We start from the raw sequence: 14,661 nt of genomic DNA on the forward strand, positions 1-14,661 counted from the left end.
TTCTAAATGCTGCTGTTTACTTTACAGGGTTTATTACATGTGTTTATGACTGTGATGTTGGTTTTTAATGCACATAAAATATTTTAGGACACTATTTGTTTCAGAATCTTTTTTTTCTTCATTTCCCTTCTCTAAAAAACTGATGCGTCTTATGGTCCAGTGCGTCTTATGGTCTGAAAAATACGGTATTTTACAGTAATTTTTGGTATAAATGTATAAAGAAAATCAAAGGGATCTAATGAAAGACTCATCGCTGCATGACAAAGAATAGTAAACATTTAGGATAAAGTCACATTCTTCCATGTGCATTGCAGCACCTAACACATACCAACAGGTATAAATGGACACATAGGATTTCCTATTTACAATCCATTTCAGCATATACATGTAAACCCAGATAATTTCTTGAAATGCATGCTCATGCATCAAAATGCATAGTGTAGCTGCATGAAAACAGCCAATGATGGGTAGAAATGAATAACGATCTAGTGCTTGGAAAGCACTTTACATTTCAAATGCCTTTAATTATTTTTTGATAATTTTTATACAATTACACATGCAACATTGACAACCGTTTCTTTATAAGATCACAGTCTTTATTTTTGTAATTTTGCCCTTTATTTCCTATAATTTTATTTCTAATTTCTTTCTTTTTAATATCCATTTCAGGGGCTTGTTCTTGCTGAAAACAGCCCTGGGAGAGACAGCACTGAATATCAAGTTCAGTTCTATCTCAAGTTACATCCAGTAGCACCAGTACAAGGGGATATTTCACCGTTTTATCTTCCTTTTATGTTTTACAATGGTAATGTGCAATTTGCAGGCTCACTTTATGTGTTTACAGTTTTTTGTTGTAATGTGGATGTTTATCATATTGTAAAATATAATTTTGTATGTTTATAATGAAATATACACTACACATTACACTGAGGTTTGTTGCAAACTTCTAGTATTTGATAAATTGCACTGCCACCTAAACAACTATAGAAACTAGATCTTTTCACAGTGGCTTAAACATTGTTCCCTTAGCATATATTTATTGCAATGTAATAAAATCTGCCATCTTACCATGCCCTCACCTACTTCAAGATTTCAATAACCAAATGAAGCACAAAAAGACGTGCTTTACTTTTGTTCGCCTTTTATCTGTACAGCTATGAAATGCTTAGAATTTGATTCACACAAATCCTAAATCTTTTTACGCTTGCCAGACAATTAAAGCTGCATGTTTGAAACTTCACTTAAGCATCAGCTATGTGCATGCACCCATGCTTGTTTCCCCTGGAGATTTAATAGGGAACCAATCCCCCGACACCTCCACCCACACCATTTTTCCACACAGATCAGCAATTGAATAGTGTACTGGCTAAAGATTGTATGTAGCCCTACCTGTTACTGTTTATCAGGATGCTTCTGTCTCAAGTCTTTCTCAGTTGTCTCCGCCGTGTCTTGACTTGGTGGAGGCTGGCATAAAGGACTCTGGAGAGGTGCTCCATTATCAATACAACGGTAATAGGGAGGAGAGGTGAAAAGAATAATTTTAGCACTGCCCCACCCCTTTTTGCTCACTATAAGAGGTACACTAAAACACAGGATGGTATCTTGGGAGCACTAAAAGGGAAACACAGGAAACTGAGGAAGAAAAAATCACACACCTGTAAAATATTTATTCTAGTTAATATACATATTGTATATTGATGAGCTATATAAAACTATAATATAAAATCAGCTTTTTGGGTCAGGTATTAGTTCTTAGTGTCTGTATGGAAATTAAGTACTTGATGATAAGTGCTGAGTGATTTGGTTGCCTTCTCCTAAAAAAAATAACTACATACAAAAATTAATAATTAGGGACTTTATAACGCAACCTAACATATACAACTAACATTTAATGTTGAAAGTAAAAGCTTTTTTTTGTTTTGTTTTATTATTTTTATTGAAAATATATACAAAGGAATATAATAGCCCTTTAGAGGGTACAAACAATCAACATCAACAAATTTACAGTCATACATGGTAGAATAGTGATATTTGGTAAAGTCTCCAAGAACTGTGCCATGCATATTATTACTATCATTACATATTATACTTCTTCAGGATTGGAGACAAGTTATAGGTGGTCCTATATATGTACAAATAGGACTAATGTCAAAAAATCACAAGTGTCCCAGGCAGTGCCATCAGGAGGATAATGCACACCCAGTACAATGGCAGCAGTACCATCACATCAATTCAAGATAGGCATATCAGAAGAATCTCTAGAAACCCCGGGTTATACAGGTATGGTGCCTGTTATATAATGTCTATAGCTGACAGGCAGGCATCATGTGTACAGGCTGGACACTACCTCACCCCTGTAGTTGCTACAAATAGTGCTATGATGACTTTTTTTTTAAGAGATTTGCACAAAAGTTAATTATAGCCTAATTTTTGTCCAGATTTCAAAAAACAACAGGAGATGGCACAGCTAACAAAGGAGAAGGACCAGCTGACACAATCTGTGAAAGCTTATAGAAGCCTGTTCGATGCAACAAACCTACTTCTTAATGAAGTCAAGAGTAAGTTTAACCCAACTTTTTGTCCCTTATGTAATACTATTTATATTCATTACAGCATACACCTTTCAGCAAAAACATTTAAACTAATCTGTAAAGTGCATAGCACTCGTTATTGTGTTATAATGGCTCGGTCAAAGAGTAGGGTACATATTAGGCAGCAAGTGAACAGTTCTTGAAGGTATGTGTTGTGATTAGAAAAAATTGGCCAGTCCGAGGATCTTAGCTACTTTAGCAAAGGCTAAAGTGTGATCTGTAGTCACTAGATCAGAACATTTCTGCACATCTTGTGCATATTTCTGGTATGTGGGTTTTAGTACCTACAAAAAAAAAATCAGTCAGTGAAGCTACAACAGGATCAGGGTCCCCCAAGACTCATGCACATGAGGAGAGGTAAAGCTAACAAGTCTGGATGATGCTACAGAAAAGATGCTATAGCAGTGTGCCAGAACACACTGTGCATCAGTTTGCTGCATGCAGTGATTTGAAGCTCCAGAACAGTCAGAGTGCCCATGATCTTTGTAAATTATTGGTACCTCCTACAATAGGAACATGAGTGTCGGTACTAGACCACAAAGGATTAAAGGCCTGGCTACTAACTTCAGACACCACAGGACACCTTTAGAATCTTGTGAAGTCAAAATCTTCACATGTCAGAGCTGCTTTGTTGGTCTAAATGGAACTTATACAATATTAGATGGGTAGTAAATACAACCTTAAATGAATAACACATAACAACATACCTTTTAGTCATTATTTAACAAAGACAAAATGCAAAAGCAGTATGTGAAAAATGAAGTACACCATGCATTAGCACTAGGTTATTACTTTACCATATTCTAGACCTGTTACAGATTGTTATAGGAATATTAGCTTTTTGGACTTAATATTCATTACTGCTCTGCAACTGCTAATATTCTTTCCTTCAGGGAAGCATGGCACTGATGTTTGATCTGCAGGGCAGGTCCAGCGGTAAACATGTGCCTATTACAGTAACTTATAGCAAACTGATTTTAGTTTATAAAAGCCTGCCAAGTAAATGGTGGTAAAATTTGACTGGTATATTGCCTTTTGCCTAATAGAAAAATTAAGTTGTAAAACCAATTAAAAAATCTTTTAAGAAGTTTCATTGCCTTATTCTTTTTTCCAAACATATTTTTCTTCTACACTCATCAGCAAATCTTTATTAAAACAAAGTTTTTTTTTTTTTTCGTAAAAAATTTTAGTTTAATTACTCATTTCATAGTTATGGCATTAAGTACCAGGGCCATAAGTACAAGGCCAGACCTATAATGGATATTTTTTTTAGTACACGAAGACATGCATCCGATAATGACCCCATAAATCCAAAGCCTTAATCATAATTAATTTGTGGAATAGTTGCTTGTTTTGGATGTACTTAATTGGAGAAAAATCTATATGTGACTTTTACTTATCAATTAGGTCAGGCACATGAAGCCAAGGAGAAAGAAGTATTCCTAAAGAATGAATTGAAGAAAAAAAAAATTGACGTACCCAGAAATGACCAGGTACCACATCTACTGTAACATGTTTTGCTGCACTAAATTTTATTGAGAGCAATACATACTAACATTGTTTACCTTTTAGATAGACAACATTTCTAAAATTATAAACCAAAAGAAAAGACAAATGCAAAATCTATTAGGTGAGCCAAGAAGAAAATGTTTGCTTCCCGTTTTTCCCAAAGAAAATGATGTCCTAGGAAAGGTCAGTATATTATTATTATTTTTATTATTATTATTATTATTAATAAACAGGATTTATATAGCGCCAACATATTACACAGCGCTGTACATTAAATTACATTAAAGGGGTATATTTTTTTTTAGTAGGGTTCACTATGTGACAGCTTACGCCTATTAACTTTAATAAGGTTAAATACATATCCTTTCCCTGTAATGTATTCATTTGTATCCTGAACATTTATAATGCAGTTTCAGGCTAGCAAATTAATTCTTAAGGGGAAGTTCAGAGTTCAGTCAAAGTTATAAACCGAGACCTTGAAATGAAACTGAAAATGTGCTTAGAACTGCATTTATTCATCCAAGTATATCTATAGTGCACTAGTCCCCTGTTTGTGAGTGTATTTATGGGGTATATCATATTATATGATCTGGGAACCCATTTTTCTTACATATTTGCAATAAAATATTTAATACCTGTGTTTTTTAGTGAACATTGTACCACAAAAAAATTGTGGCAATATAGATGCCTAGGTCCCTATTTATCATGAAGAAAGTATATTTTGGGTTTGGAAAGCACCTTTGGGCTTTTAATGACATCACAATTTGAGTAGATAAACAAAGATTTTATTAAAATATATCTGCTTTTCCATTAAACTCATACATGCAAAGGGATAGATAAGTCGCACACAATTATAAGTGTTTTACTTAGGCTGCGTACACATGTGCAATAATTGTCATTGGAAATGAACGACATATCATTCGATAATTGTTAACAAAAAAAAGTGTACAACAACTGGTCAACGATGCCAACGAGCGATGAATCTCACTGGAAACGAACGACCGCCCCAGTGGATCTGAATGGGCGACATCCTTTCGTAACCTATTGTGTGTACGATCATTCAGTGATCGTGGATTGTTCTGTGATGTACTTTCAACTGTACATGTCACTTCCTGCATCGTTCAAACGATCGTTCACAAATGATCATATCTAGTGCGTACATTATTGGTGGATTATATTTGAACGATCGCATCGATACAGCATGTACAAAATTGTGCATAATACGATCGTTCAAAATAATCTGGAATAATCGTTGATCGTTCGTTTTCAAACGATAATTATTGCACATGTGCACCTAGCCATATACTTCTAGCCCACTTATAGCATATGCCTCAACTAGAGACTTATTTAATTCGTACCAGCTATTGTTTAAAAAGGAAAAAAAAAGTATTTTTGTAATGATGTGGTATTTTGTGGACATGCTTTTCCCCCCCATAAGTAATACCTAATGTATACCCTGTCCCAATCACTATCTCTAAATCTTATCTCGGCTATTCAGTTACCAAAATTTACAAGTTTGTTGAATTTTACATGAGGGTTCTTGCTCAAGCAATTTGTCATTGTTTCACATGACCCACTGGTTTGGCCATTCTAACTATGTTGTGTACAGTCATGGTACATGGTTGTCCCTGTCAAAAATCTTGAAAGGGTTCATGAAAATGATGGGCAGCCAATGCTGAAGGGTTTTAGACTTACAGTGGCTTGAGACTGGAGGGATCTGGCTGCACTGGGATGCAACAAAGGAGGAAAAAAGGTGAAAACAATATTTGATACAAAGGAAAAAATGTGAACAGCAACTGATTTATACACAGCATCACTTTTATTAAGTTTTTTTTTTTCTTTTCTTTTAAGATTGCTCATTTGGCATATGTAGAAGATGATGAAGCAGCAAAGGTAATCTCGTGGCATTTAGCCAGTGATATGGACTGTGTGGTTACACAAACCACAGATGCAGCTCGTCGTATCTACAATGAGACTAAAGGTCACCAACAGGTTCTTCCAATGGACTCAATATATCAGAAGAATCTACCAGTCTGGGGAAGGTATTTTACCTTTTCTATAATTCTATACCTAGCCTGATTGACAGTTGTGATTATGGTGGTGGTAGTACAGCAGCAGCCAGAATAGGGTAGTGAACAATAATATGCACCTTAGCAAAAATTAATTTTTGATGCGATAGCTTTTTTTTTTTCTTAAGAGAACTGTGCACAGCCTCTGTAGTTGTATTCCAGTATACTGCAGTGCCTAGATATTGTATCCCTATTCTCTTTATCTTGATTTGTTTGTTGTAATTTAATGGCAGAACATGCATTTATTCTGTTGCATACTGCATTTCAGTAGAAATGTAATACATGACTTTGTGGTTCTTTTTTAAGACCCTTACCACACTTGGTTAATGGAAGAAACCAATTCGATGCAACAGGAAATCCAGTGTTTGCTAGAGATCTCTTGGTATTTTCTGACTGCAAAGAAGAGTGTCAAAAAGGTTATGTAGCATTTTCTTTCTTGTTTCTGTGTTTGCATAGATTGATTGAAATTGGTTCTTTTTGTTATTTCCAATAATGAGGGTCTGTCAGTTTTATATTTATAGTGTAGTTTGTACATGCTTTTTCTGCAGTGTTATCTTTTATAAATCTTCTTTTTTGTTTTCAAACAAAATCTATATACCGTATTTTCCGGCGTACAAGACAACTTTTTAACCCCGAAAAATCTATGACAAAGTCAGGGGTCGTCTTGTACGCCGGGTACCAGTACTTACCTGCAGCGCCCGGTGTCCTCGCGAGTCCCCTCTCTGGTCTGGCGTCCCTGCAAATCCTCCTGTGCCTCCTTCTGTCTTCCTGCTTTTCAGCTTACACTTTTTACATGATTGTGTGTTTCAAACATTTTTTGTATTCATGATATCTACTAGACCCTTGTTCGGACATATTTCTGTAAGTTACAGGTTCATGAAAAACAGTGTACCGCTTTTGGTACAGAAATCTAGACATCAGTGTAACGCCCAGGTGGTTAAATGTGTGTAATTTAAATCCTTTAAATTACAATGTGCAGGTTATGATGTGAAGAACATGAGTGAAAGTCTGTTAGGTAGCAACAGTTCCAAAGTGGAGGCACCTTGTACTTCTTTTTGTCTTTATATAGATCCCTGTGGAGTCCCTTATATCCCGGGCCCTTGCTTGTGCCAGAAAAATATGAGGCCTAATATATGTAGCCCTTTATATGACGCTGCCTTAACTAACAAGAAAACAGCACAATATGTAAAATTCAGGCAAATGCTTCCCCCCTAAGCCCATTCCCTCCAAAATTCACAGGATCAACTCAGTTCTGATGGTAGGTCTAAAGGTTTATGTAAGTGGTACTCACTGGGGTATTGAGCTCTGTGTCTCTTAACAATTAAAAATTGTATTGTAAGTACTATCAAACCTTTCTAAAAACATGTGAACACTTTAAGCACCTATCCCTGTACAATTTTTTTTTTCAAGTGTACTCCTCCAAAAAAATTATCTTTATGGTTCATAATGAAGGAGAAACTTGCCAATGTTCTGGGTGAATCTGTTCCTAGAATCAAACATACCTAGACTACTAAACTTCCTTCCAGCTGAATTTGATCACATGCAACAATGTTATAAACATAAAGACAACCCTAGTTATTTTCTATACCTATTACAGTCTAATGACTCCACTTTTAGTTCTAGCTTTAATTGTATGTACTCGGTTCTTGATAAACCATATATTGTCAGCTCCCTTTTTTTCTTAAATTCTTAACTGCATTCTTATCACATGTTCCCTACAAGCTTTTTGTATTTTTCTATGTAAACTTTAAATTAAATAAAACTTGATTTAAACAGAAATGTATGTGAAAAAAATGCTCCTTAACAATAGGATTTTAATGTAGTTTGTAATTAGAGAATTAAATCAGTAATTAGATTTACTTTTTATAGGGTTTTATACACCACTCAGTTACCTTCAATTATCTTTTAATATTTTGCCTGAATGTGATTTTTTTTTCTTTGTAGTTTTTGGGATGCTTTTAGGAGATACAATACTTTTGGATAATTTAGAATCTGCTAATGAATACAGAAAACAAGTAAGTGTCTTCATGTTTCATAATGAAGATATGATAAGATATCTGTAACAAGATGAAAAACTTTTATTCCCTTAGGTTACTTTTTTTTTCACATTTTTTACTCACAATCGCTATTTTATGTTATTTTATTCACAGTTAAATCTGAAATATTGCTTATTCTTTTTCAATACCTACCTGAACTATTGGGTGGCAGGCCACATACCATCCACCAGTGTGTCAAGTCTATTAAAATGATATGACACCCTTCTTGGATTGCATGTCTTTCATCTGCATTTTGACAACAGCAACAGCGCTACTGCTAGCTGAGATTGCAAAACAACTTTAAAAACATGGAATGCATGTGATAAGTGCAGTTCAGCAATTCTGTCTCCAAATAGTTGCATATCATAATATCTTTGAATTCCCATAAATTTGGTGACACTATGGGCTCTATTTATAAAACAGGGAATCTAACATTTCCTCAAACATTCCCTGGTGGAGAATCAATTGCTGCCATTAAAAAACATGGACCTGGAAGATTCTCTGTTTTAAAAGTAGAGCTCTGTGTGTAATGTAAAAAAAAATATATGTTTTGTTTTGGTTTTTTTAATTGTGTAATTGAAACCAGTTTAAAAAAAATTACCCCTGCTTCTAAAGCAGGTAAATACCTGTGGGATGCCTGGAAAAGATGTAAATGGGACAGTCGTGTTTTATGATTTTTCTGACCGCACACAAATCACCTGATATTTTATATGGTATAAATATGTCAAATCAGTTCTAGATGTTCTAGTCCTGTTTCTAGTTACCTCTAACCTGTGTTTAAATTTTCTCTTTGTGCAGCTTGTTAAGTTTTCATATTGTCCAACATTATTGACTAGAGAAGGAGACCGAATACGCAGCAATGGAAAGTTTGGGGGCTTACAGAATAAGGCCCCCCCTGTAGAGAAACTCAGAGGAATGGTTTTTGGAGCGCCATTGCCAAAAGAATATGACACACTTTCTGTGGAAATTGGTGAGTATGAGCTTTTAACTTCCTTTATTGACCTGTGGATATTAGATCTTTCAAAAACATTTTCTTTTATTATGTAGATACCAGGAACAGTAGGGAATTATTCATGCATAAAAATTCTTCGTGTAAAAGTCGTCATTTTGTCTAGGTAAACATGGGGAAGTAGTGATTTTTATTCAGTATGAGCTTCAGTCTTAAATCCTAACACTTCTATAAAATAGCATCTTCCAATTGTCATAATGATGACATTAAATTCAGCACTACAAACTGCTGTTAAGGATCTCTGATGATTGCCTATGGAAGCATACTTTTGCATATTTGCCTTAAGTGCCAAATGACCTTGTTTAAAAAAAAAAACAAATAAATTAAAAACGTATAAGTAACAAAATTTGTTTTTTTTTTTCTTTTTCAAAATCTCTTGCTACGTGTTTTTTTGTTTAGACATGATTTAAACATGATAATGAAAAATCGTTATGATAATGATAATGAAAAACCAAAAAATTGGTTAACATGTACAAATTAAAGAATGCGAGATAAAATATGAATAAATATACATTTCAAAGCATCGGATCTATACTGTTAATAGCAGTTCACAATTTTGACGGTTTCTGATGGGTAAATTTATATCAGTCTCCTAGAACTTGTCACACTTTAGCAGTTATATTGAATTTCTAAGATGTCTATTCTGTAGCTGGACTTCAATTTTCGTTTTCCAGAGGAGGTTTGTCATTTTTCTGATTGGGGACATAAGGTTTTAGTACAGATACTTGAAAGTAAATGCATGTTATTTATACATTGTATTATTTATTATGTTTAGGACTAAAAAGTTCTCAGTGAAGAGGTGTTGCTTATAGCTTCTTTTTCAAGGCTGCCAAGCTAAACATAACTGCTTTGCTGGGAAAGTTGAAAGTAATGGCTAAGTTGCTGCAGTTTACTACTTAAAATCTAAACTTAATCTCCAAAGCATAGTACAATAGCAGCACTTATAAGAATTGCAGTGATCTCGTCATTACTTCCAACCTCAAAATTGGTAACTTTTATTTGTAAGTACATGTTTGTTTGTTTTGAGACTGCAGTTCTGGTTAATGTGTGCTGGTCCTTTATCACCCATATTTATGTGCCCATTTTTTTCAAAGATTTGTTACAGCAGTATTGTGCAGCAGTGAAAAGATCACAAAGTGTTGATACAGAACTCAAGAGGCAGGTCCAACATCTTAACTCACCAGATATGAAACAAAAGAAAAAGGAGTTGGATGAACAGGAGATACTTTTAAAGAAAATTGAGAAAAAGCTGGGTAAGTTGTGATATTTTGTTTGCCTTTATTATGTCTGCACATGGAAAACTTACAAAAACACCATTTAGTGTTTTACTATTTTTTTATCTTCATGCAAGATTCTGTTTTTAAATAGCATTGTCCTTTGACATCTAATAAAATCTTCTAGTGCTGCTCCCTCTCTGTTGCAGCTCCCAAGGTGGCTGTCCATGGACTTAAGAGCTCTATTTCTGGGTGTCTGAAATTTGAAGCTTGGGGCACTGGGTCCTAACTGGGCTTTTTCATGTCAGCTGATGACAGTATAGTTTCCCACAAGGCACCTTCCAGGTCCAGAGGTGTTGACTGTTGTTTGCACGGTCTCTGAAGTCTCCTTGAGCATAAAATGAACATATTCTGGGAGTCTCAGTGCATTAGAAATTCCCATCAATACACTGAGGGATAAAGTTCTGTCATATCCTCATTGAGTGGAGTGGTGCATTTACACTCTCAGCAGTGAGGACACATCTTACTATTGCAGAGCTTACAAGCCCCAGTTCCTTGTCTGATCATGGACCTGTGGGACATCACCTGACTAATTTGCATGTCCAAGATTGGCTTGTCCTTTCCGGTTGCACCAATAAATACCGGTTTAACTCACCATGCGGTTGCAATATGTCCTTGGCTCACTTATTCTTGCTAATTGCACCATATTTGCATTTGAAACATTTATGTATCTTTTAAAATCTTAATTGCATTTTTCAGGTATTACACCCAAAAGTCAAAATACTGAAGATATGTCTGATGTCTGTCCTGTCCCAACCAAACGGGTAAAAAAGGGACACAAATGGATATAAATAAGTTTAAAAAAAAAAAAGGTAATTTGCAGCTGCTACTGTCAAGTACATTTTTTTATTCTGGACAGTAATTTTGTTTTTTGTTTTTTTTTTTGTGAAAGCTTGCTAATCAGAATTATTTTTCTGTTTTCTTGGCTTAAGCCCACTACCAAAGGTCACCAATTTTGTTTAAACATACATCCCAAACACACTATTTTATAATGATGATGCAAAGCAGACATCAGTGAGGGCATGTGTACAGGAAGTGGCTGAAATAGTTTAGAAGAGATCAGCTGCACCACAATACAATACTTTAGTGAATTGAATACCACACAACTAGTGTTTAGAGCTAATTTATTGCATGAATAAACAATTTTCCTGATCCTAGACACTGCTCTCAAGTATTCAGTCACACAGTCTTTACAGGCAAAATGGCTGTGGTTTAGTAATGAGAGAACAAAGTTTCTTATCGGACAGAAGTCTCGCCTGCTTGTAGGTTCAAGGGGCTTTAAGTTAATTATCTGAAGACAAATCCATATTTCACAGGCCCCAAATAGAGCTTGCTCTTCAAGGCAGTTATTAACTTTGGTTACAAGTGAACCTGTCTTGGAAGTCAAAGTGTATAAACTAAGCTACTGGTACTTTGTGATGCCTTGAACTTTTCAGGGGATGGCCCTGAATCTTGAAACCACACTCTTTACAGGGGGTTGACATTTACACCCTTGACATGCTCTATCCTTCTTTTTTATTTTATTTTTCTCCCTCAAAATGACACAGACGGTAATTTAGGCATTCCTGTTTCACCATGTTCGGTTGCTCAGTGCTGCATCTACATTTGATCAACTTGTCAGTAGTTGTAGCTCATGCCCAGATTGTTGACACGTTATTGCAATTGTTTGTTTATTGCCTTCATAGACACAATTGCCTGTTCCTAATGCATTGCCATTTTGTAGCCCTAATATTTGTATTTCCATTTTGTAATTTGTTGTCAGCATTGCCTCTTTGTTGCACAAAAACTGTTTAGAGGGCCATATTATTATAATTTAATCTCCATCAGGACTGTTTCTATTAAACCTCAGTACTGTTAGCCAGCACAGCACTGTTATAACACACAATGCACTAATAAAAGCCTGCAAACTTTTGTGGTGACCTAAGTGCAGCATAGCTGTGCCCTTCATTTTCCACATTTTGCCCCCTGTTCCCAAATATGCTTGTGGTTTTATTATCCAGCAATTGTCAATAGAAAGGAAAGGTGTTTGTTAAAAATTGTATCAAGCATTTAAGTATGCTTTTAGGAATATACCAAAAAATAAATTGCTGTGCATGCATTATTCTGTAAAACAGTAGTAATACTTACAATAAAATGCAAATTTTTATTCACTAAAGTTTCATCAACAACAATAAGATATATTTGGTTGCTGAAGTTTATTTCACATTATACTTGCCTTGGATGTGATAATTTTGTGAAGATTTACTCAAGTGTGATTTAAAATATTGCGCCCTGCATTTTGATTTTTTTCTCTCTTTACAATTAGATAATTTACCATATCTCAAGAAAGACAAAATGCATCCAAGAAACTATGCAGAGGAAAATATCTGCGTGGATCTTTAATTTATATCTATATATTTTTATACATTTTTCTTCCTGTTTGCCACCAGCAATTTTGCTGCAATAGTATACTCATTTGTTTTAAAGAACTTCACTTAAAACTATATTTGGTAGTAAAAGTTTGCAAACTCTCAACTATATAAAGACTTTTCAGAAGATCAACCCCAGTAAAAGCAATGTTTATACCTGAACTGCAGCTTTACAAACCTTGTTTTGAGGAGTTTGACAGGCAATAAAGTGGACAGGCAATCCATTTCCAGTGGCTTTCCCTTGTCCCATACACATTATTGCACACAGTCAGTACAGTGACATATGTCCACTTTTGTTTTTTAAGTTGAACTTGCACTTCAGCCACCAGATGGTGCTATACATATATACTGTAATTATATGATGTCCAGCACTAGTTAGTAAAAAATGCATAACCCCAGAAATTCATCTCCCTGGATAAAAACCACAATTCATATGCAGAAATATGAATATCAATTATCAACTTTGTCAGGGAAGCTAATTAACATATTAACGCAGACCCTAGCTGGTACAAAAAAAATGTACAATAAATTTGCAGTTATCTACAGCATAGGCTATATCTGGAGTTTTTCTTTTAGCTTATTTTCCCCATTGATCTCCTTTCTTATCTGCTACATGTAAGACTATTGTAGAAGATAATTTATTAAGATCATTGGGTTAGTCACATAAGACAGGTTGGCAGTGGATGTTCACATTCACACTACAGAGGTTTTTGTATTTTTTTTACGTTTTATGGTTGCTACCAATACTGGGTGGAGTTGTTTAATTTTATGTAGTAAGCATTTCTCTTATGTAATGATTACTGATACAGTTATTTTTACATTAGTACTGATGTATTGAAACTTTGCAGGAATCTATTTGTACTAAATGCAAATTTCTCAGCAACAAAATGTTATTACAAATGTACTATTTTATTAGGTAAACCTGGTATAAGATTCAATACCCAGGTACAATTGTTGTCTTAATTTTTAAAGACATAACTGTTTATTTTTTTTTATTTTTTTATGTTTCTTAAGAAACATTAAATAGTAAAAGAAAGATTGAATCGGTGTCTTCTTTTCCCATGAAGTATGAATGCTAAGTATGTTGATTAAAAGCTTCAAAATTCTAAATCAAATCTTTTGGGTGTTAAATATGGAAAATTAAGACAAACATTTTATGTAATGATCAGAGCTAAACTAAAAAGAACACAAGTTAGTACAGTGAGGATCCATGTTCTTTAAATATTAAAGGGTCTCCCAATAACACCTGATTGTCATCTCATTGATTGAAAACACCAGGTTTTGATTTCCCCTTCATGATAATTCTAAGACTATGTACACACGTTCAATAATTGTTGTTGGAAGGAAACTTTTCTGCTCTATAGAGAAGGGGGGGGGGGGACGTGTGAGCAGCACCCTGCTGCAATCTCTCCCCTTCACTTGTATTACTGTTGTTCGTGGATCTGCCTAGACGGATCCGTGAATGACATTGGATGGCCGCTGTACACATCCGATTCCTGTCCGATACTAGCACTGAAGAGATAATCAGACGAGAATTATCTGATTTGTGTACGTAGCTTAAGGGTTCATTTACCTTTGCCACATGCAGATATCTTTTTTTCAATAAGTACATAGCCAGATATATTAAATTTTGTTTAACTAGGCTTTCTTCATCTAATTTTAAGACTTGTTTGAAAATCCAATGGTTTTAGGTCACTTTCTTATAAAATTATAGATTATTTAAAGGGTTTACTTTCAGGCACCATTTTATATCGCTTCAGTGCAT

General features: G+C 34.8%; 1 protein-coding gene across 3 annotated transcripts in view; it reads left to right on the plus strand.

Moving 5' to 3' along the window:
- The window catches only part of SMCHD1 (structural maintenance of chromosomes flexible hinge domain containing 1), a 63,955-nt gene extending 50,016 nt beyond the window's left edge, over window positions 1-13,939 (plus strand). For 2 of the 3 annotated variants that reach the window (XM_072411360.1, XM_072411362.1), the window contains 11 exons: window positions 670-805; window positions 2,439-2,558; window positions 3,999-4,084; window positions 4,164-4,283; window positions 5,952-6,142; window positions 6,476-6,585; window positions 8,114-8,184; window positions 9,004-9,175; window positions 10,309-10,467; window positions 11,188-11,300; window positions 12,794-13,939. In XM_072411360.1, coding sequence (XP_072267461.1) covers window positions 670-805; window positions 2,439-2,558; window positions 3,999-4,084; window positions 4,164-4,283; window positions 5,952-6,142; window positions 6,476-6,585; window positions 8,114-8,184; window positions 9,004-9,175; window positions 10,309-10,467; window positions 11,188-11,279 — 1,257 coding nt within the window. In that variant the 3' untranslated portion in view covers window positions 11,280-11,300; window positions 12,794-13,939. Of the gene's footprint in view, window positions 1-669; window positions 806-2,438; window positions 2,559-3,998; window positions 4,085-4,163; window positions 4,284-5,951; window positions 6,143-6,475; window positions 6,586-8,113; window positions 8,185-9,003; window positions 9,176-10,308; window positions 10,468-11,187; window positions 11,301-12,791 lie in introns of all 3 variants that reach the window. The other variant, XM_072411361.1, reaches the window with a different exon arrangement.
- Window positions 13,940-14,661: the final 722 nt, after the last annotated feature.

The sequence above is a fragment of the Pyxicephalus adspersus genome, chromosome 5, assembly GCF_032062135.1.
Source record: "Pyxicephalus adspersus chromosome 5, UCB_Pads_2.0, whole genome shotgun sequence".
Taxonomy (NCBI): domain Eukaryota; kingdom Metazoa; phylum Chordata; class Amphibia; order Anura; family Pyxicephalidae; genus Pyxicephalus; species Pyxicephalus adspersus.